The sequence below is a fragment of the Cygnus olor genome, chromosome 14 (assembly GCF_009769625.2).
Source record: "Cygnus olor isolate bCygOlo1 chromosome 14, bCygOlo1.pri.v2, whole genome shotgun sequence".
Classification (NCBI taxonomy): domain Eukaryota; kingdom Metazoa; phylum Chordata; class Aves; order Anseriformes; family Anatidae; genus Cygnus; species Cygnus olor.
Genome location: NC_049182.1, coordinates 7,061,108 through 7,081,952, shown reverse-complemented (window position 1 = coordinate 7,081,952; position 20,845 = coordinate 7,061,108). Strand labels below are relative to the sequence as shown.

The 20,845-nt window shown below is 42.7% G+C and overlaps 2 protein-coding genes across 3 annotated transcripts; one reads left to right on the top strand and one right to left on the bottom strand.

The window, feature by feature from the left end:
- Positions 1-960: 960 nt before the first annotated feature.
- Positions 961-10,926, bottom strand: MFAP3 (microfibril associated protein 3). The gene is made up of 3 exons (XM_040573172.1): positions 10,805-10,926; positions 6,474-6,935; positions 961-5,082 (listed from the first exon to the last, which is right to left on the bottom strand). The coding sequence occupies exons 2-3, from the start codon at positions 6,751-6,753 to the stop codon at positions 4,337-4,339; spliced, it is 1,026 nt and encodes a 341-aa protein (XP_040429106.1). The 5' UTR covers positions 6,754-6,935; positions 10,805-10,926; the 3' UTR covers positions 961-4,336.
- FAM114A2 (family with sequence similarity 114 member A2) lies at positions 10,810-20,562 on the top strand. Of its 2 annotated transcripts, none has more exons than XM_040573171.1 (15): positions 10,810-10,952; positions 11,436-11,578; positions 11,691-11,890; positions 12,108-12,207; positions 12,668-12,763; positions 13,050-13,162; positions 14,094-14,228; positions 14,390-14,548; positions 15,137-15,260; positions 16,276-16,355; positions 17,031-17,159; positions 17,373-17,512; positions 18,293-18,365; positions 18,928-18,981; positions 19,734-20,562. In XM_040573171.1, the coding sequence occupies exons 3-15, from the start codon at positions 11,693-11,695 to the stop codon at positions 19,833-19,835; spliced, it is 1,503 nt and encodes a 500-aa protein (XP_040429105.1). In that variant the 5' UTR covers positions 10,810-10,952; positions 11,436-11,578; positions 11,691-11,692; the 3' UTR covers positions 19,836-20,562. The 2 variants fall into 2 exon arrangements, with proteins under 2 accessions (XP_040429105.1, XP_040429104.1); XM_040573170.1 differs by having other exon boundaries at positions 10,819-10,974.
- The last annotated feature ends 283 nt before the right edge of the window (positions 20,563-20,845 follow it).

The window sequence follows — 20,845 nt, the reverse complement described above, 5'->3', positions numbered from 1 at the left end:
GTGCTCCAGGCTGGCACCCAGAGCTGCAGGAGAAGCCCATACAGAAGATGTTCATAGCCGTGCAGCATCAGGTACTCAGAGGGGAAATAGGGCTCCCTGCTGCAACCAGTGGTGATAGGTCAGCTCCTCACTTACGGCCTTGGGATATCCCTGGGCAGAGTTAATGCTTTGAATTGATTGCAAAGCAATCAGGAATCCAAGTCTGGCCACTGAAATGAGGTGAAGCCTGGTCACCAAAATGAGGTGGAGTGGGCCCGCTCCCTCATGCTCTTTGATGTTATTCCTTCCCCAGGTAATTTAACTTACTGCTGGCTAGCAAAGAGGAAGGGCAAAGTCAAACCTACACCTCTGTTAGCATGAGGTGAGAGCAGCCCACATGCTCCTCTAGGCACAGAAGAAGAAATTTCTTTATGCCATCTCAGCAGCTTGCTGGGAAAACAGCAGTAGACTTGGTCACTTGAAGACTTTGGCAACTCCACATTTGTATCGTGCTGATTTTTATGAGATGAGCTGTCCCCAAATATATAATTTTCTGAGGATTAAAATAAAAAGAGGTGATTATACTATAGACTTGTACAATCATGTAAAAATGTAAGAATAGAAAATAAAGGTTTGTGGCTGAGGGTCCCTGCACTCCACAATTAACTTTTTACCTTGCAAAAGTGAAACTGAGAATGCATGGGCCTTACTGAGACCATTTCAGGTCTGCAACTATTTGTTTTTGCAGCTGGCAACAATTACTACAGATGCTGCTGGGGACTTTGAGACAGGGAAAACATCAAACCCAAAGACATCATAGCAGGAACTGTCTGTCAGATGGCTGAATGTCCTGGCAACCTTTATCAGGGTTGCTAACAGCATTTGCAGAGTTGAACACAGCTGCTATTTAACCTCAGACGGACTGTTGCTCACCACCCCTTACTGATAAAAAATAAAAAATAAAACCCTAACAAAACAAGGTTTTTGTTTTTAATTTATTTTGCAAATCTACCAATTCATTTTATGAAAGTATGAAATCCTATGTGGTTACATTAAACAGTTACATTACAATCCATGTAATACAAATAACCACTACAAAGTTATTTTTAGGTACTCTTGGGTAGCAAGTTGATTTTACGTTATTTAAAATAAAAAGAAGTTACAAAGAAGAGAGAAAATAGCCTTGCGATTGTCAAAGAATTTAGTTTAAACCAAGGAAACCACTGTAGAATCTCCTTGTGCTACAGAAGGTTAGAGAGAAACACTGATGTTTACAGAATCTTTCAATGTTAATTTTCAATTAGTCACATCAAGCAAATTTAAGTGCACGCATCTAGTTAATATAACAAGAATAGTTCACAAGTTGTTTGGAAACCACTGTCGGGTTTCATTCTCTGGAAATTACGTTTACTGTATAACATCACCACCATCCTCGCTTTCAGATGCATAAAGATCCTGCGATACTGGTTGTAAAACACACTACAGCTTCCACTTTGCTCTAATTGAGTTCGGTGGGAGTAGAATCAGTTCCTACATTTAATAAGTAGCACTGATATGCTGAAATTCTTGCAAAACAGCCTCATTCCCAGGAATGAAATTAATTCAGTGAACAAAATACTGTAATAATTTAGGACAATTCTTAGTTTTACCATTCCGGCAATTGACATGGCAGCTGCATTTCTGAGGACCTTTATGCAAGATCATTCCTTCCTCTCCAGCAGCAACAAGGACACGTGAAGACAATGAGTATCTGTGCTTAGTAAGTACTCGAAGCTATGTAAATAAAGTATAAAAATCAAAGAACAGATTGAATTAATCTAGAAACTGCTCTCCTGACACCCATCTGACACACCTCTAGTGTCATTCTGCTGCCTGTAAGCTGCCACGTCTGATGAGACATCTGTCAATCACAGTTGCATAACTGCTTCTTCAGAAGCAATTAAATGGAGCTTCGATTTTGTAGCTGCACCTCTACATTGCATATATAGTATGCGGGAAAATGTCAAAGATGCTACTGCCACATGTAATGCAACAGCTTCACAGAAGCAAGGAGAGCTGTTTCAGGGAAAAAAAGGCAGGTGTGGATACAATCCCAAAGGCATGTGGCACAAAGGAGATTAAAACAGGTTATCCTCTCTTGCGGCCACCATCTCTTTCAAACAGGACATCCAAAAATGGTGCAAACCGCCAAATCTACACTCATGCACGTGCAATAAACCTGCAGAGCTGGCTGTAGTACAGAAGTGAAGCCAGCAGCATCTCAGCAGGGCTTCTAAGAGAACTACGCCTTTATTCACAAGAGTATCTTTTAACACTGATCACCAAAAACTTTTGAAGAAACCAGACAGGTTACACAAAACTACACAAACTTTTCACCTGGACATAAAGTGCCATCAAGCTATGGAAGCTAAGAAGTTACTGCTGAGGGCAGTATCTATTCTAAGTGTCTACAGCAGGCTTTATTCCCCTGAAGCAGATAATGTTTGCTACTGACTGGGAAATGGCACCAGGTTGGTCAGAGCACTGCTATAACCAAGGCTAGCAATTTTAATTCTTCCTGAAAAACACAGCTCTTACCCAAAACGCCAAAGCCACCCAGGCTGCATTTACCGGTGGCGGGCTGCAGAACTTTCCCCAGGAGGTATTTTAAAATAGTAATAGATGCTTCAGTTTCCCGTCCTTTGATATGATATGATATGATAATCTGTTTAGACCCTTTTTTATGAGGAAGCATTACAACAGGAGGCCCCATCCTGTTATTACCACTGTGCCTGCTTGTTTTCCATCTCCAGTCATGTAGTGTCAATTCCTGTTAAGAATCCTGAACAGCCTTCTAGAATCACTTGTTCAACTGACATTTCTGTAATAATAAGGAAAAGAAAAAAGAGTTGTGGGAAATTAAATGGTGCTCCTGTTGCCAAGTTGTTAAAATTATATGGCAATATGGTTCCAGTAGTTGTACGAAATTAATTTATGGAGTGCTTGCAAGCCTTACATCTACTAAATCTCAACAGGATATAAAATGCTATTTAAGTGATACAACTTATAAATGCTAAGGAGAAAAAAATCAGCACCAACGAGTGAAAGGAGAAACTTGATTCTTGTCTGCACTCAACTTCCACAAGGCTGGATCTCTAAGGCTGAGGAAGCCGTGCAGGAGATCCTCGGTGCAGTACATCTGTGCTGTGTAGGCAGGGATGTGAGCACTCGCACCTCACCCTTCTGCCACTCCTTCGGCAGACGGGAGAGGGCATGCTACCGAGTTACTCCAGTCCTGTAAGCAACGCTGGGCAAGCAGCTCAGTCAGCCCCTCTGCTAAGCTCTCTCTCTTCCGCTGCTTTCTGAAAGTATGAGCCAGAGCAAAGTGAGTGTCGTTGCTTTTCCCCTCTTTTATTATAATTCTGCTCAGAAAGAACTGCCTGAGATACCCGATCTGTAGACAAATTCATGTTTAAGTTATGTCACTAGATGATTACTGTCATTCCTTTCTCACAACAATGTCAAATACAACGCAAAACTCTGGATTTTCTATAGTGAGTGAAATCAGCAGAGGCAGAAGACAGACGGTGCCAGCAGTACCGCTCACTGCTCTGCAAGACAGAACCAGGGTAAGGCGCTTTGGCAGTCAGCACCAAGGTTAAGTGACAAGCTTTGTAACAACTCGCTTTCCACACACTGGAGTACACACAAGTTTTCTGCAGACGCATGGAAAACTGAGATCCCCTGGTTGTTCTCTAAGCTGCTTTGAAACTATACCAATGCGTTTCATGCACCAGCCGATCCTGGTACCATTCTTTTTCTAAGTACAGTACATTGTGATAGCAACATAGAAGCACACCACACAAAACAGATTTGTTCAAGCTCACCGTGGTTCTGACGGGCTACACGCACCAAAAGGCAATTCAAAAAGAGCACACAACTCATCAGGACAGTAACATTGTCTAAAAGGGATTCTGTTTTCGCTTTGTGAAGGAAGGAAGAGTTCACAAAGGAAAAGATCTTATTGCAAGTTGTTTTGCTCAGCTTGACCACTTCTAATACAGATCAGAAGTGTCGGAAACTACCAAGGAGACAAGGACAAAGAATTCCTGTCTTGTAAATATTTTAAGTTTAGTAAGCTTGCTTCAAAAATAAAAGCCACAGATATTTCAAACGGCCTTCTCTAACAGACTTGAAACTGTTAGATCAACACAGAGGAACACTGGTGGAAAATACAGATTTCAGTAGTAGTTCTGGCACCTTGCAATTTGGAAAAAAACAACTCTTGTGCACATGGGATGAGGCAGCTTGTTTGCAGATCCCCTTCTCACAGTGTCCTAGAGTCACTCACACTTCTTTCACAAGTGTGTCGCTGCTCTCAGCAGGTGCCTTCCTCAGAAGGAGCAAACTGGCAGCTGTCATGAGAAACAGTGTCGATGCTCTGCACTTCCGACTGCGGGTGGATGGACACCTGAACGGCTATCTCTTGACCTTGCTCATTCATGGATCCATCGTCTGAATCCCCGGCTGGTGAATCGCTGCGCTTGATCTCTGGGTTGATGGGGTATATCGCAGCTTGGGTACCACACGCCTGGGTTTGCTTTTCCTCCTCGCCGACTTCATCAGGGTCATCAACTCGCACAGCCTCAAAGATCTCTTCCATGAACGCCCTGCAGTTAAGGATCAGTGGTGGAAGGGGAATGCTTCTGGCAAGCTCTTCAATGTACCGAGCAAACTCCATGGTCTTAAACTGAGTGACTTTGGCCAACTCTAGCGTTTTGGCAGATGTAATGATAGGGATACGCTTGGCTATCTCGAAAGCCTTCTGAAGCTTCTCAGCCCCTTCCGTCCTGAAGAACTCATTAATAGCCTTCTCTGTTTTGCGGAGGTGGCTGCTCATCATGCACAGACGGGTTATGTTTAAAATGAGGGTGATAGCAAAGGCAACGAGGCACACAATCATGTAGTAGATACTCATGTCTCCCGAGGTGAAGATAACTCTCAGGGTGACTGTGTAGTACGAGGTGTCGTTACGATTAACGGCTGCACACGTGTATCGCCCCCGATCAGCAAAGCTGACCTTTGTGATGTTAAGGGAATTATCAGCAATCTTCCACCGTCCACCTGGAGATTCAAAAGAAATAAGCTGAGCTAATGAAACAAAAATGACTAGGCGAGCTAGACACATGCTGCTTGCTCCATAAACAGGAGCCAAAGCTTTGAAGCAAGCAGCCCATTCCTAGCATTCCACAAAATATGCCAAGAATGGAAATTTCCTTTTCATGCTTGTGACACAGAAAGCCCTAACTCAGGTACCAATCGTACTGCTTAATGGTAAATTATTCTGTGCACTTGCTACTCTGGTTCTTTTGTTTTCTCTCATCTGCACTTTCTTAAGCGCTTTTGCATTTCTAGTTCTTTCTGGCGAGGAACCTAATTCTTAAGCAGAACTTGTCACCCACTGAAATACAGTGCGTTGAAAGACTGTCTGCCATAAAGCGTAATTTTCTGTATATTCTCAGTCAAAGGTCAAGTGACCCAAGAAAAAGATCAGAATCTGTAAATGGCTCAGCTGGCAAAAGAACACAGGATTTTCTTGAGATGCAGCTTTCTGCTGAGCACGCAGTGCTGATATACAAAACTCGTGTAAAAGGAAATCAATAAAAGAAGCTAGCTTTATACAGCATTTCCTACGGGTTTATAACTTGGAAGAAAAACTGTTTTCATAACTCATTTTTTCTAATTAGTCTACTTTGAACTAATTTCCAGATAGCATTCTAACTGCAAAGAGGTTACTGAATACTTAAAGCATGGCCTCTGAGAAGATCCTATCAATTAGCTCGATGACCTTCATTAATACTAATAGAGGATACCACATGCATCTCTAAAAGACATTATTTTTCTTAACTGAAAAACAAGAGGGACAGAGCTATAAAAGCCAACGCTTCAAAAATATGTTCTTCCTCTGTATGAAAGGGTTAAATATCATGTATTTCTTCCTTGGCCATTACAAACTGTGTTGGTTTCCGCAGTCTCAGTGGTGCGTAAACCAGAAAATAAATGCAGTTAAGTTATCCCATGCTTTATAAAATCCTCTAACAAAATTAAGGCACTGTTTGCCAGCTCAAAAAGGTCACAGCTGTGGAGAAGCGTGTTTAATTCATGCATTTGGGAAGATAAAATATAAACCAGAGCAATAATAAATAAAAACATCAGTTAGTATCTGGTAGGATGGAGACAGATCTTTTGCACTGCGTACTGGATGCCTCTTGAACAAAATGGTTCTGTAGGGCACCATAGCAGGACGGATGCACTAGGACACACGAACCCAGGTATAGTCCCTGCTACACCACATGCAGAAGGGCAAAGAGCCCTTTTTTGGGCTTGTTCTCTCCCTATTTCCAAACTGTAAAAATGGGAGGATAGGAAAAGAAAACAACAATAAAATCTCAGAGGTTTTCATATATCATATAAAAGCAGAATGCCCAAGGGCTTAAAATAGCTGAAAAGCTCACCTTCATCTTTCTGTTCAAGCAGGTGTCCTCTGGAGTTATACCAAAGGATATATTCATATTGGCTGATGTTCAGTTTACATTCAATTAAAATACTGGTCCCCTCCTTGGCTATGATATCATGGTGTGCTGGGGAACTTAGTAAAGCTTGAGGCACCGGATGAAGTGATGTATTGAAAGACCCAAAGGCAGATGTTCCATTAGAAGCTACATTTTCCAGTGTAAATCCAATCGAAAGATCAACACTAAAAGTCAAAATTATCAGGCAGCAGCTGAGCTTCATGGAAAGCTAGAGGAAAATCTTTTTTCATTTAATTTGGAGAAGTGAGGTCATAAGATATTAAACTGTCTGTACTGCTCTGAGATAGGAGAGGAGGCTCTTGATTTGTTCGGTGATAGAAAATGTCTTGGATCCAAATGCACTTTCGAGACCATCAATATTAGGAGAGGAAAGTGGAAATCCAACTGAAAAAAAAAAGAATTAAGTTTATTAATGATAGCAAGCTTACAGCGTATTTAAATTTCATTTCCAGTAAACATATTTCGATTAGCATAATATAAACTGTCAGCCGAGAGGTTCCAAATCAGAGCTTTGCTCAGACCACAGCAATGAAGCGAGGGTAAGAAGGCATTAACACAACCTTCGGTCCTCTAGATGTTCATCTTCCCATGCAAATAAATAATCTCAGGAACAATAATCATTAAGAGAAAGAAGGTTTTAAAAAAGGACAATTTGTACTGACTACTCAAAATGCATAACTATCTTTATGGTCAGAAAGCGGATTCTGCATTTGTTAATGGGAAAAAAGTGCTTTCTTAATAGATACAGAAAAGCAAGAAAGAGGATATAATTTCTGCCTCCTTCCGCACTGACATCAAAGTCCTTTTAAGCCCTGGTTTTTCAATACTGGTTTTCCATTTAGCATCTAGAAATAAAGCACTCACGCATCTCAGTTTTAGCATTTATACATCTACTTACTCGATTTTAAGGCACGATCAGTGTTAAATGTCTAAATACTATTTAATATGCTTATCGTTTCTTGCGTTGAGAAAATTCTCTTGGCAGTTGTCTACAAAGAGAGGAAGTCCCTTTCTGAATATCAGGACAGGATTGTCTAAACATACTTCCTTTTTATTTTATTTTTTTACAAACTCCCTTGCTTCTGTATTCTTTGTTGCTGTTGTTGTTGCTGTTTTACAGCAAACTGCTATTGAAAATCTTCTGCTTTTTGCTGCTACATCTCAGCTGTCATATCTTGCTTATTATCTCCACTACACCAAATTGTGCCCCATATTTCAAAACAGATTGAAAAATTGTTTTGTCTAGGGACAGAATTCACACTTCAAATTTACATGTGCACGAGATATTTGAAGACGTTGGGATACAGACTTTAACTTGAGGCTCTTTGCACACAAGGATTTTTCTTTTTTAAAAGCCAGAATAAAGCCAACTTGTAATGAAATGAGATGATGCTGTTAAGAGAAAATCTGTTATCAATTTTCCTGGAAGCCTGATTCAAGAAAATTTCTAATCCAATGTGCATTCCCTGAAGTTATGAGTCCATCTAAACTGCTCCAGAGCCCTAAAAGAAACATAAACAAAGTATAGACGCCACAAGTTAAAATGTTATCTTAAAGAATATCTGACTTCACCCCACTGTCTGGGTGACTTCAGATGTACCATTATTTTCTACCAATAACAAATGCTAATAGAATTGAATTTCATAAATACCACAATACAAAGGAATACATTTTCTTAATAAATAATGCAGACACTCCCTGTGTCCTTCCAGAATCACTAGCTAACACTGCCTAAAGCAGAAAGAATTTGTATCGCTTATGAAAAATAATTTACTATAAATAAGTACAGCTGATTTGTACTGTCTGTCCAGTAGAGAGCAATTAAGCGGATTCAGGAATGGGAACGTTTGCTGCTAACACACTGCCCAGACCAGGAGTTTTTTCAGTTCAAGATAACTTGTCGAAGGTCAAACCAGACTCTGGATTTGACATCTGATGAGAAACATGTATCTGACCCATTTCTGTTGCAGCTGTTGCCAAAACCAGCTCAACAAAGAAGGCAAGAAGACAGCTGCGTCCAGCTCTCCTTCAAGCTTGACTGACTGACTCACCCACTGAATCCTGCAAGGGAAACTGGAAAACCTGCACTCTACTTGTTTCTCTGTAAACAGCAACCTTTTCTTTTTCTTTTTATTTTTTTTTGGCCCCGCTATTTTTGATCATGCCTCTTGCCGGTTCACTTAAGATGGGATGAGCACTGAGAATGCAGCTACACCACTGTAAAAAAAAACCACCGACCAACCAAAACAACTACCAAGGCTTCTTTTGTTCCTGTTTTCGACCTTTCCACCAGTGACACTTTGGGGAAACGTGTTACTGACTTCTGCTGCCTCTGGAGAACGGCATCGCAGCCACATCGACTGCACAAAGTCTGAAAAAGCAACACGAAGGTTGCTGCTGCACAACAGCTATTTGTTTGTCCGAAGGAGCGGTTTCAACCTTTCTTTTTTTGGACGTGTAATGTTTTCAGAGGGTTTCAGGGCCCTCCGAAGGCTGCTGACAACGAATTTGCTCATTTGGGTAACCTCGTGCAGCTTTCTTTAACGTATGGTGAGGACTTTGAGCGCTGCGGACCGCTGCCACCTGACCTGACTTCACAAGATTCGATGCCGCTCCGACTGACCACAGCTCTGAAGTGAAGATAAACCCTGGTCTTCATTACTGAATCGAACACATGGAATAACTTCCAACCTTCCAAAACAATAATCTCCCAACTAATAGTGCTTCAGATTTATCAGAAAATAATTCCAGCACCTTCTCTACTTTGCTTGTGTCATTTTTATCACTTTAAATTATTAAATTTAAATTATTAGATTTCCAAGTGTCTGCGACTTTCCTTCTAAAACGACATTAGAAACCTCAGTCAATTATTTAACACAAGAAATACTGAGCAACATTTTCCCTCATAAGAATAAGATAATTATCTTTGGTAATTGCATAGGCTCTCTGCTATATCTGCGCTGAGCTTGCATAATGCATAAAACATTGGTGAAGGGTCATTGAATTTTACTGTTAAACTCTTTAAAAAGGCCTGATTTATTAGAAATTGTTTGTCACGTTTCACTTTTGGAAAACCCATTCCTGTTAAGCAGACAACGCCGTCTTATTGCTGAACGCTGGGGAAAATGATTTGCAAAACCCACATTCTTCGACCACCACACTTATGCAAAACAGCTGCTGGAGCTGATAAAGGATCCAGAAAGGATAAAGCGCGAGCGGTGCCAACGGTACAATTCTTCAGGAAGGCGCTGGAGCCAAGCAAGACGAAACGTGCAGGACAGAAACTGGCGAGCTTACAGCCAGACCCCAGGTTGAGCTCAACGCATTTAACCTTTGTGAAACCGAGTTGTAACAACACGTAGCAGCGCAAAGATGAAAATCCACGATGCGTATGCTTGCGGGAGTCATCGCTGGCTCTTAGCCTGAAAATACGTGTGTTTAACTTCAAGTACTCTAACTAGTCCCACTGAGGTCAGTGGGAGTACTAAGAACAGTTAAAACCGCACATATTTATAAAGTGCTGCAAAACTGGGGCCCGAGAGGTTCTTTGGCTTTATGGTCAGGGCTCACAGCACGGTCAGTAACCCCAAAATGTGAGTTTGGGTGACGTTGGGGGTGATACGGGCGTGATGCTGGGGAGAGCCACCGCTGCCAGCACGGGCATGCCCGCAGGGAGAGCTCGCCCTCGGCCTGCAGCGGCTCTGGAGAAACACCGAAAACCCCCAAACCAGCCCAAAGAGCTGCAAAACCCCCAACCCCCCCCAAACCAGCCCCAAAAACAGCGGGAGGTGCGAGCCTGGGGGAAGGGGCCCAGGAGGACCCAGGGCTCGCGCTGGGGCCAGCAACAACCCGCACCCCCGTAACTGCTAAAACCCGCTAAAAACCGGATAAAAAGTCCTAAAAATTGGATAAAATGTGCTAAAAAGTGCCAAAACCTGCCAAATTCCCACCGCGGGGGCAGGAAAACCGAGCGGCCCCGGCCCCGGGCGCAGGGACAGAGCCACGACGTGTAACAGCCCGATGGCCTCGGGGGCGTGACGTCACGGGGGCGTGACGTCACCGGGCTCTGACGTCACCGGGCGTGACGTCACGCCAGAATATTCCCCCCCCCCCCCCCCCCCCAAATAAACCACCGAGCAGCCGCCGCCGCGCCTCTCCCCGCCCGGCTCCGACAGGCAGGGAAGGCCGCGCCGCTGCCGCCGTGAGGAGCTCGGGGGGGGGGGGGGGGCGGTCCCGGCCGCAGCCCCGCGTACCTCCGGTACCGGCACCCGCACACCGACACCGCCAGCTCCGGCCCCGCCGCCGCCGCCGCCCGGACGCGTTTCCCCCCGCTCGCCCTTCCGGGCCCCGCTCCGCTTCCGGGTTGAGCCGGCCGGGGCCGCTCTGCGCCTCGTCTCGATGGTGCGGTCCGCCCGGCCCCGGGGTGAGGGATGGGGCGGGGGGGGGGGAATGGGGGGGGGGTTTAGGGAGCCCCGGGGTGCTCTGAGGGGCCGCGGCTGTGGGGTGGGAGCACGGGGGGCGCTGGGTGGCCGGTAGGTCGGGACCGGCCTCGGGCCGGCCCCGGGAGGGCCCTGGGAGTGGGGTCGGGGGGCTGCTGGGGCTCTTGGGGCTCCTCGGGCTCCTGGGGCTCCTCTGGGGTTCGTCTCGTGTCCTGGGTGGCTCAAACACCCTGAGGAATCTCAGCCCTAAATACTGAACCAAACGACCCTCAGCCTCCCCACCACTCACTTTCATTGCTCTCCCCTTCGGGATCCAGCACCCTCCAGAGCAGCCGCCCCACACGATTTGGTTCCCCCCCCCCCCCCCCCCTTTATTTTTTTTGGAGAAGCAGGTCACGGATTTAATTATCTGAGGACCTTTTGTACCTCTCCGTTTGTTTTTCAGAGTTAACAGCCTGTCTTTTTCGTGTGGTGGTGAGGTAAAGCCACGTGTTCCCATGGGACTTTAAACTTCCAGGTGTGACATTTCGTGCAGCCAGACGTAACGCGGTGTGCAGGCTCGCTTAAAAATATAATCTGTTCATGCAGGTATGTGTGGCAACAAGAAGGGATCTGAATCGTGTTTAATTATTTAAAACTAATGTCAGTGTGTACATGGCAGTGATTGTTTTATCTTCTGTGCTTTCTGTGATTGTCATAGTCATGTCTGAAAAAGACAACGGTGAAAATCTGGAAGAGGAAGCTTCTTACGAAAATGAACAAAAATCAGAAGAACTTGGCCACGCTGAGAGCAGCAAAGAGAAAGAGCAAGAGCCTGTGCCTATGACTCGGAAAAGACCTGAACCCAAACCCCCACGTCAGTCTGCTGCCACAGAAAGGTCCACTGCTGACACCCTCAAGGTATGTTTCTGTGCTAGGTCTGAATGACATGACTTCATGATTCACGGCTTTATGCTCCGAAAAATTCTGACTGTAAGCCTTACTCCTTTTCTGAAAACTGACATCGCTGTTTATTTGAAAGGAAAAAGTGTCACAAAAGTTATGCATCACAAGCTGAGTGTGTTCCTCTTGACACCATCATATCTGCATCACTGTCTTCTGCCTTTCTTCATTAAAGGCCTCAGATTCTCCTTCCGCAGCTCAGACAGGATGGGGGTACTGGGGAAGCTGGGGGAAATCTCTTCTGTCAACTGCATCTGCCACTGTAGCTACTGTAGGTAAGTCTCCTTCTGGTATTTGATAAATGTTGTAACCATATGTCACGTTACAAGCTAATGCTTTTGAGCTTGTTTCTAGAGAATGGGGTTTCTGTTATAGAAGCAAGTATTGAACTGTTCAAGTGAAGGGAAAACCTGTACCAAAAGGTACAATAACATTAAAGAGAAGTGCACAGACAAAACTACTTTCAAGTTTTTGAGGCGTTTGCATAATTTTCAGTTGACGTTTTAAAGCTTTGCCACTTGAGATGAAATTTTTGCAAACCTGAGATGAAACCTGAGTTCATTAAACTGGCAAGCAAGCAAGACGGAGAGTAGTAGGTGTTAGTGCAGGTTAAACTGTTTTGAACAGGAGGAAGCCAGAACAGTAGAGAAACAATATACAACCCTGATCCTGTTTCTGCTCTAATGAGGAATAAAACGTATCTCATGGTTAAAGTAACACTGCTATCTTCTCTAGGTCAAGGTATTTCAAATGTCATAGAAAAAGCAGAAACAACCCTTGGGATCCCCAGTCCTAGTGAAATTTCTTCAGAGACCAGAGATGCTACAAGAGGTCAGTTTTTATTGCATAAGAATAACACTGAAACATATCTTATAATATAATCAGCCCCAACATATCATAACATGACTCCGTATCTTTCATATTGTTGTAGATAACTAAGTGCTAAAACAACACGTTATTGCTTACTGGTGTTAGTTCTGAAAAGTAGGTGGGAGAATAATAGCAATTCTAGGCCTGATCCTGACTGACAGTTTGCATTTGTTAATTTTCTCCACTCAGCAGGTGACAGGATCTTTTGGGGGGAGTGAGGAAGTTAATTTTCTACCTTCTATTGCAGGAAGTGAGAATCCTGATGATAACAGCACAGATGCAATTGCTGATGGCAGTCCCTTTCCTATTGCTGGGGCTCTTGGTGTTTTATCAACCATCTCTACTGCTGTCCAAAGCACAGTGAGTGAGTTGGGAAGGCAGAAAAAATGTGCTTGAGAGCATTGTCTGAAGTATCTTATCAGGAAACTTTTAATTTTGGCTTTTGTGGCATAAATGGTGAGAGACTATCTCAGCCTTCAGACAGTCTTTCTCATGCCATGCTTCTAACTGGCACTTGATGTGTCAGTTGTTTTGAATTTTGTTAGTTTTATATTAAATGCTGATGCATAACAAAGATGCCCAACATTGGACTGTGTGATGTGTGCATTGCCATGCATGTCACCTCTATACTCTGTTATCATGCTCTGTTCCTTTAGAGTATGTGGCCAAATGGAGGGTCAGACTAATTCATGGAATACTTTCACTGATTTTCACAGAACTGTCTAGAGATGAAATCCATTCTCGGGTTCAAAAATGTCTGTGAAACTGGCCTCAATTGCTTGGAAATCGGCTTGCTCCTGTGACCATGAGAAATACACTTCAAAGAACCCATTACCCTTAGAAACTGCGCTTTTGTGATCTACTGTCTTGTCAATTTGCCCATGAATCTGAAAGAGCTGCAGATGGAAAGCTTGCTTCTGCTTTTAGGGCTTGAACAAGAATTTAGCAACCAACACAGCCCACAGGTCTAGCGTTTTCTGATTGGAACAATTAAAAACTAAATACTTAAATGTGCTGAGAACCAGCTCCTTCACAAAATAAAAATGTTTCCCATCAGATTGCTGCAGCTGTCTGAGTGCTATATTAAACTGTTGGATGATAGTGTATTGTGGCTCTTTCCTTGCCTCTCTGCTCTGATTTTGGTGATTAGTGTTGAATTCTAGAGTGATAAGGACCAGTTTGGCTTGTATGTGAGTGCCTAGCATGACGCAGACTGTATAAAGCCCCCAGTATAAGCTGTTTAGTCTTCTGTGACTCTACAGCACTGACTGTATCCAAATCTGCTTCCTAGGGGAAAAGTGTGATTAGTGGAGGTCTAGATGCCTTGGAATTCATCGGAAAAAAGACAATGGATGTGATAGCTGAGGGAGACCCTGGATTCAAAAAAACAAAGGGCCTAATGAACAGAAACTCTACGTTATCTCAGGTATGGCTGTTTCATATCAACTCCTTGTTGATTCTTGTTTGTTCTTCCTCCTTTTGCGGTCCTGTCATTAAGCAGCCATTTCTTATTGTTAAACCATAAGTCTTCTCTTCCCTATTCCATATGTTCTGGTGCTGATCTGAGTCCTTGGTTTTCTTTTTCAGGTCTTACGAGAGGCAAAGGAGAAAGAAGAGCAGCAGACAGCTACTGAAGTTACCATGGCTACGGAGAAGAAAGCCCATTATGGATTACTGTTTGACGAGTTTCAGGGTCTTTCGCATCTGGAGGCCTTAGAGATGCTTTCCAGAGAGAGTGAATCAAAGGTAATGGCCTTGGGCAATTTTCCTTCTATTTTTGAGTTCAGCTGGGCGAGAAAAAAGATCGGAAATGTCTGTACACACATGCAAAATCAAGTGGTCAGAACTTGGAACTTGCTACAAAATGATTAATTGCACAAGGTCACTTTGACCCCTGCATTATGACCTAGTGTTTACTTTGGGAGCATTCTGTCGTATCCTCAGCTCCTAGAATGATCCTCTTTACCTAACTAGCCTCACTTCCTGCACTTCTTCAACAGCTTATCACAAGTTACTCTTTCCTCACATCAGCTTGTTTGCTCTGTGGTCTTTAAGAGAGTACTGCAGGTAAAGCTGAGATCGTCTTCTGTCTTGGAGCAGGGAGGGGCTGGGTCAACATATCATTTCAGAAGTCATTCAGTTTTTTATAAAGGAAATTATTTGGATAACTCCATAAGAATCCATTGGTACCTAATAGGTCTTTTCCCTGGTATTTTCCTAATATTGCTCTGTAATGTTTTTACACACAATGTAAATGAGTGCTGCATCTTCCATCCTGTTTCTTTTCTTTACTGGACTTACGATTCTCTCTTTGGCTGTGCTGCCCCTAATTAGGTGAAATTGGTTCTAAGTGCCCTCTCTGGCGAAGAGTTGGACACGCTGAAGGAGGAAATGGAGCAACTCAAAGAAGCGTTTTCTTTAGCTGAATTCTTTGAAGAAGAAGAGGAAGAAAAGAAGGGTAAGAGCCTTGGGTTCTGAGAGGGGAAGCTGGTTCTAAATGAAATTCTCAGAGCAGAACCAGCCAGTCCTGAGAGCACTAGCATTGGGCATGATGCCACAGTTAAGTTATTCTTTAGCTGGATGCTTAATCCTGAAGCTGCCTGTGGCCAGGAGCATGACAGGTAGCAATGCTCTTCATCTTTGGAAAGCTTCTATGCTTTAATTCTGTTGCAGAAATCGTTTAATTTCTTGCCAGAGCAGGATTAGATCTGCTTGATTCCTGGGCATTTCCTACAACTGACCTTAAGCCAAGATGCAAATGCAAAGAGATGCTGGGTTTCCCTGTTCATAAAGGAAGGACTTTGAATAGAGTTGTCTAACCTGTGGGAGAGATTTTTTTTTTTTTTTTTTAAATGAGAATTAGCAGCAAAGACCAAAAGACTTAGAGGTGTCTCCATACAGAGGAGCCATCTGATTCTTGAGGATTACACAGATTTAAATGTAAATGTCTTGCATTGCTTTTACTTCGATGGCTCATCAGGGAGGGCTCACACCTGCGCTTGCTAGCATTTAACATTTAATGCATCTTTTATATTTCTCACAGCATCCCTCCCACTGTTAACATCTGCCCTGCCATGTATAATAGGAGAACCGTGGGCTTTAAGCAATATTTCATACTCTCCAAGGTGATGCACAAGTTAGTGCATTGTAAAATGCTGTGTTTATTTGATGGATTGTAGACTGCTTGCCTGTATAAAAAAAAAAAAAAAAAAAAAAAGGAATTACCTTAGGTAAAGAACCAGGATTGAGAAAGCAAAAGGTAATCTTTTGGCATTGGTGTCTCTGCCTTTTCAGAACTTAACTTACAAGTTGTATTAAAAAGACCAGATGTGATGCGTCCTTTCCTGAATCAATGATTCAAGGAGAAATATAGGAAACAGTTGATAGACTTGTGCAGAACTAGCTGTGCATTGAAGTCCTGCTTTCTTCCCCTGTATCTGTACTTTCTGGGGATTCATTAGCCTTTTCTTTAGGAGATGAGGAGTTCACAAAGGAAGTAACAGAGCTGTTTTTGGAATTGCATATCTCCACAAAGCCGGACAAACTGATCATGGTGAGTTATTTCCCATTCTCTAAAAGCTGGAGAGATTTCTCTCAGGAACTGCTTCTCCATCCTGCTTTGCTGATGAAAATATGAAAGACATGAATACAAGCAGTGTTTTAGATCCTTTGACACTGGTAGTGAAAGAAATAGGCCTTTACCTTACCTTTGACTTTATGAGGCAAAACCATGCTCTGCACTGCCTCTGGCTCTGAAGCAGTAGGCACTAGTGTGTCTTTGCCCTGTCACTGGGCAGTAATATCTGGTGGCAAAGACAACTGAGCAGTAAGACATCAGCCAACACAGTGAAATCAACCTACAGTCGTGAATTGCAGCCCTCCTCTTGGTACAAAGCAACTGTTTTTACTACGTTCAGAAGCTGGTATGAGGAAGAATCCTTCCTTTCCTTCCTTTCACTACCCTTCAGATCCACTAAGTGGCAGCAGCATTCTGCAGACGTGTTTTTAAAACTCCTCTGTTAGTCATGGCCCTGGTGTTAGAGAAATGACTGCCTTCAACTGCATGAGTGCAGCCAACTCTCTACAGGTCCTGGAGGCGCTAGGATAATTTGTTCTTGTTCTCTTCATGTAGCTGTTTCCTTCCCCTAGAGATCCAGCACTCTGTGTTTTGTTGTGGGGAAGGGGGATTCATTCTGCTCCATAAATACTATGGCGCATCTTCATACAGGTGAGGACATCTGCTCATGAATGGATAGCACAATTCAATAGTAGTCTTCCAAAAGAAGAAAAAGAGAGTGAAGATGACCAAGAAGTAGAAGCTGGAGATGGTGACCATGATGCTAAGAAATCAGTAGAGGTAACTGAGCAATGGAGGAAGACAATATCTGACTACAGAGTGTTTTATCTGGCTGTTAAGTTACAGTTGTGATTACTGGAGCTTACAGGTTTCTATTTCTGTGCAGATTCTGCGGTCCAAAATGGCAGATAGAACATTGTGTGATTTACTTGTTTTAAATAATAAAAGCTGCTAGTTTTTGTGTGGTATAGGGGATCTTTTTAACTCTTGCAGGATATTCATGCGTTTGCCATTAGAAGCCTGGCAGAACTGACAGCATACTCCATTGAAATGTTTCACAAAACTGCAGCTTTGTTCCTTCATGGTCAGAAAGAAGAGGTGACTGCTACAGACAGAGCCAAGTCGCTTTCACAGTAAGTTCATATCTTCGTAAACATGTGGCATGCAATAACTTGCTTACCGATGAAACTGTCTGATGATTCTCGGCAATTCTGAGGGATGCGGGGCTCTTGAATTCTGCATAGGTGTTCACCGTTGCTACGGGTGGCTATCTCCCAGCATAATTCAGCTGGCTTTATCTAGTTCAAAGACGTTCCTTGACAAGAAAGAAGAAACCCTACTTGAAAACTTATATAGCCAAGGAGAATATTTGCTCCAAGCTTGTGCTAGTTAGTAGATAGCCATTTAAAATATGACAAAACAGTTATATAAAAATGATTTTTGATTACCTCTTTGCTGGTCATTTAGTGTACTAGGTACACGGTTATTGTAAAATTACTGCAGTAATTAATAGACTGATCTTACCAGTAATGCATAACAGGAGAGGATTTTTTGTTATATCAGAATGTACTTGGCAAGTATATGAAATATGCAATACTTCCTCATTCAGAAAATGGTATTGTCAGTGATAAAGCAACTTAGTACGGTTCCTTTTTGAATGGCTGGGTCTATCTTCTGAATGCGGTTTCAGATCTTCAGCTTTAGTTGACCATTTTTTTTCACCTTTCCATTCCTCAGTTTTTTCATAGAACTTCTAAACAGTTCATGAAGATACAGATGCTGTATATCAATTTTGGTTTAATTTAGCTTTATATACGTGGAAACAAGGTATTTGTGTTTTACAGGAATGCTAAAAGAAAGTTATTCTTCGTAGATTGTGTTTACTACATAGCTTTTCCACTTTTCTTGCACAGACTGACGATTGTGCTGTGTAAAGAACTGTCAACTTTCTCTAAAGAGTTCACTACATGCTTAACAGTTGCAGGGGTAAGTCTTGCATCATAGTTCTTTGGGATGAGATGTGATTAGTTGATTGCAACCTTGGGATCTTTGCCATAAAGTGCTTCTTGTGCTCGCTCATTTATGCGTGCAGTTTTTTGCCCTGTGAACTGATCTCCTAGACCCGTGTTTTCCAGGCTGTGGCAGCTGAACATAGCCTGAGCTTTTGAATGCCTCCTGAGGTATTCAGCCTGGCACGGAACGGTGATGGGGGTTGGTGCTGACAGTACTAATGAGGCAGAAGAAAATAAGGTTGTAGATACTACAAAACACTCAGGTGTCATTGAAGATAATATCCTTATCTCTAAATCTTCCAGCAGTCCACAGTTCATGTGGAGATGTAATGTGTGTCTTCATGTAGGTCTTGCATTGTGCCTATGTGGGTTACTTTGTTGTTATCTGCACACTGCAGGGCGATTCCTCTGCAGCTTGGGACTTGGCTTCCAAGGGAGCAGTGGTGTTTTCAACCTTACTGAGGGTTTGGCTTTATCTTGCTTGAAGAAATTTGATCAAATTTTCAATCAAGATAATATACGTCTGATCTCTGCAGGTCAAAGAGAAAGCAGATGTGCTTAATCCCTTGATCACTGGAGTGTTTTTGGAGGTCAGTTATGCTAAAGTTAAAACTTTAAGCTAATACTTAGAAAATAAATGCACTGTTTTTTCCACTTCTGTATCATTAGCATGCAAAGTTCTCTAGCTCGTGATCTAAGATTCTACTTACCTTGCTAATAACTTAGAAATTTTAATAAATGCTCATAAATCTTCACAAGACATGAATATTAGTGAAGAGTGAGCCTTATATGGTCTCAGCTGACAGTTATGTTGGGTCAGAAGACACATACTAGACGTTCATCAGCCTGTTTTCTAGCATTTTAGTGGGAATTTAAATGCCTGAAGTCAAACCTCAGACAATCTCATAAATTAGCGTGCGAGAGTCCCAGCACTTCCCAGCTGTTCAGTTGGTTCTCAGTGCTTGTAAACTCCTGAGGTGTGGCAGGAAACGGGTGTTTCTGTTGGTGTGTCCTTCCTTCCTGCCACAGCATAACATTAACTTTGCTTTGAAATAAATGCTTCTCATCTATTATACAAAATAGTATCCTACGTTCGGATCGCACCTGATCTTGTATGGCAGCTTTTAAGGCAGGTGCTTTTTTGCTGAGTGGCATAAAGCCCCTCAAAAAATTAATATTGAATTGATTTCTAGAATGAAGCCTTAAAGACCCAACAAGCAATAGGTTTCTGTTTCTTACATATGTTAATCAGTGCTGTTTGAAATGAATATATGGTTAGTAAAGCTGACTGGTAGTATAATTATTCATGCATGTTTTTTTCTTTTTTTAATTATTTTCACAGGCTTCAAACAGTGCTTCATATATCCAAGATGCCTTCCAGCTTTTGCTGCCTGTACTGCAGATCTCTCTTGTTGAGGCTAGAACGGAACCATCACAGCAATAAAAATCCTTCTAATTAAGAACTTTCGATCTTCCCACTTCGTATTTCCATGCTGGAGAATGATGTAATGGCTGATATTAAAGGGAAAAAGATTAACTGATCACTGCTACTGCAAGAACGGTGATTAAGTGCAGTCTGGCAATGACAGCTCTTAGAGCTCATTGAGAGATGTGATTAGCGTAGTCCAGGCTGGTGGGCAACGTGACAGACGTTAAAATGCAGTCTGCTTCCCTGTTTTCATAGACTGTATCTTTTCACTGAAATCCCTGTGCTGTATGTGTTAACAAGCTCTTTGGAGAAGCTCTCTGGACTGTGGAGACAATGCTGAAGAAAAGAGCAGCAGCTGGCTAGTTAAAGAGTTAGCTAAAGTCATGGTGTGATTTTAAGTCAGACATAATTAGGCTCCTGAAAGCTCTGCATTGAAATGAACTTTGGATTGGAGATGCAAGAAAAGGCAAATATTTATGATTATCACCCTTGCAATTTCCAGGCTGGCTGGAAAGAATAGAACGGAGAGGATGCCTTACCGAGCTGCTGTTGCTGAAGAGAAGCCCCAGCTTCCTAAAGGTGTCTGCTAAAGACTCAGGGATGTGGGACTGGGACTCTCACTAGGGTGCTGTTACTCACTCCTTTGCAGAATGCTTGCTTCAGCATGAGGTGGAAAAATGCTGATCTGGCCCTAAGAATGTGGGTACTTTGCTTTATAGCAATAAATGAGAACTGGCTAAAAGGGATTGATTCTTGTTTGGGCAATCTAATGCAAGAATGGAGTGGGAGGATTCTCTTTTTATATAATGCAATTTGACATGTCAGCCACAGACTGTTCAGATTCAGATACCACTCTCTTTTCCATTTCTTTGCAAAAACACTATAATGTAATGCTCCTTTTTGGAAGATATATGAAAGTAGGGGGAGAGGAAGCAATTTGCTTCTGTTAGCAGGGGTCCTAATTTGTCTCAGAAGCTGCTTCACATTATCTGTTTCTTTGTGCTGTGAAAGTTCCCTGTTCTGTT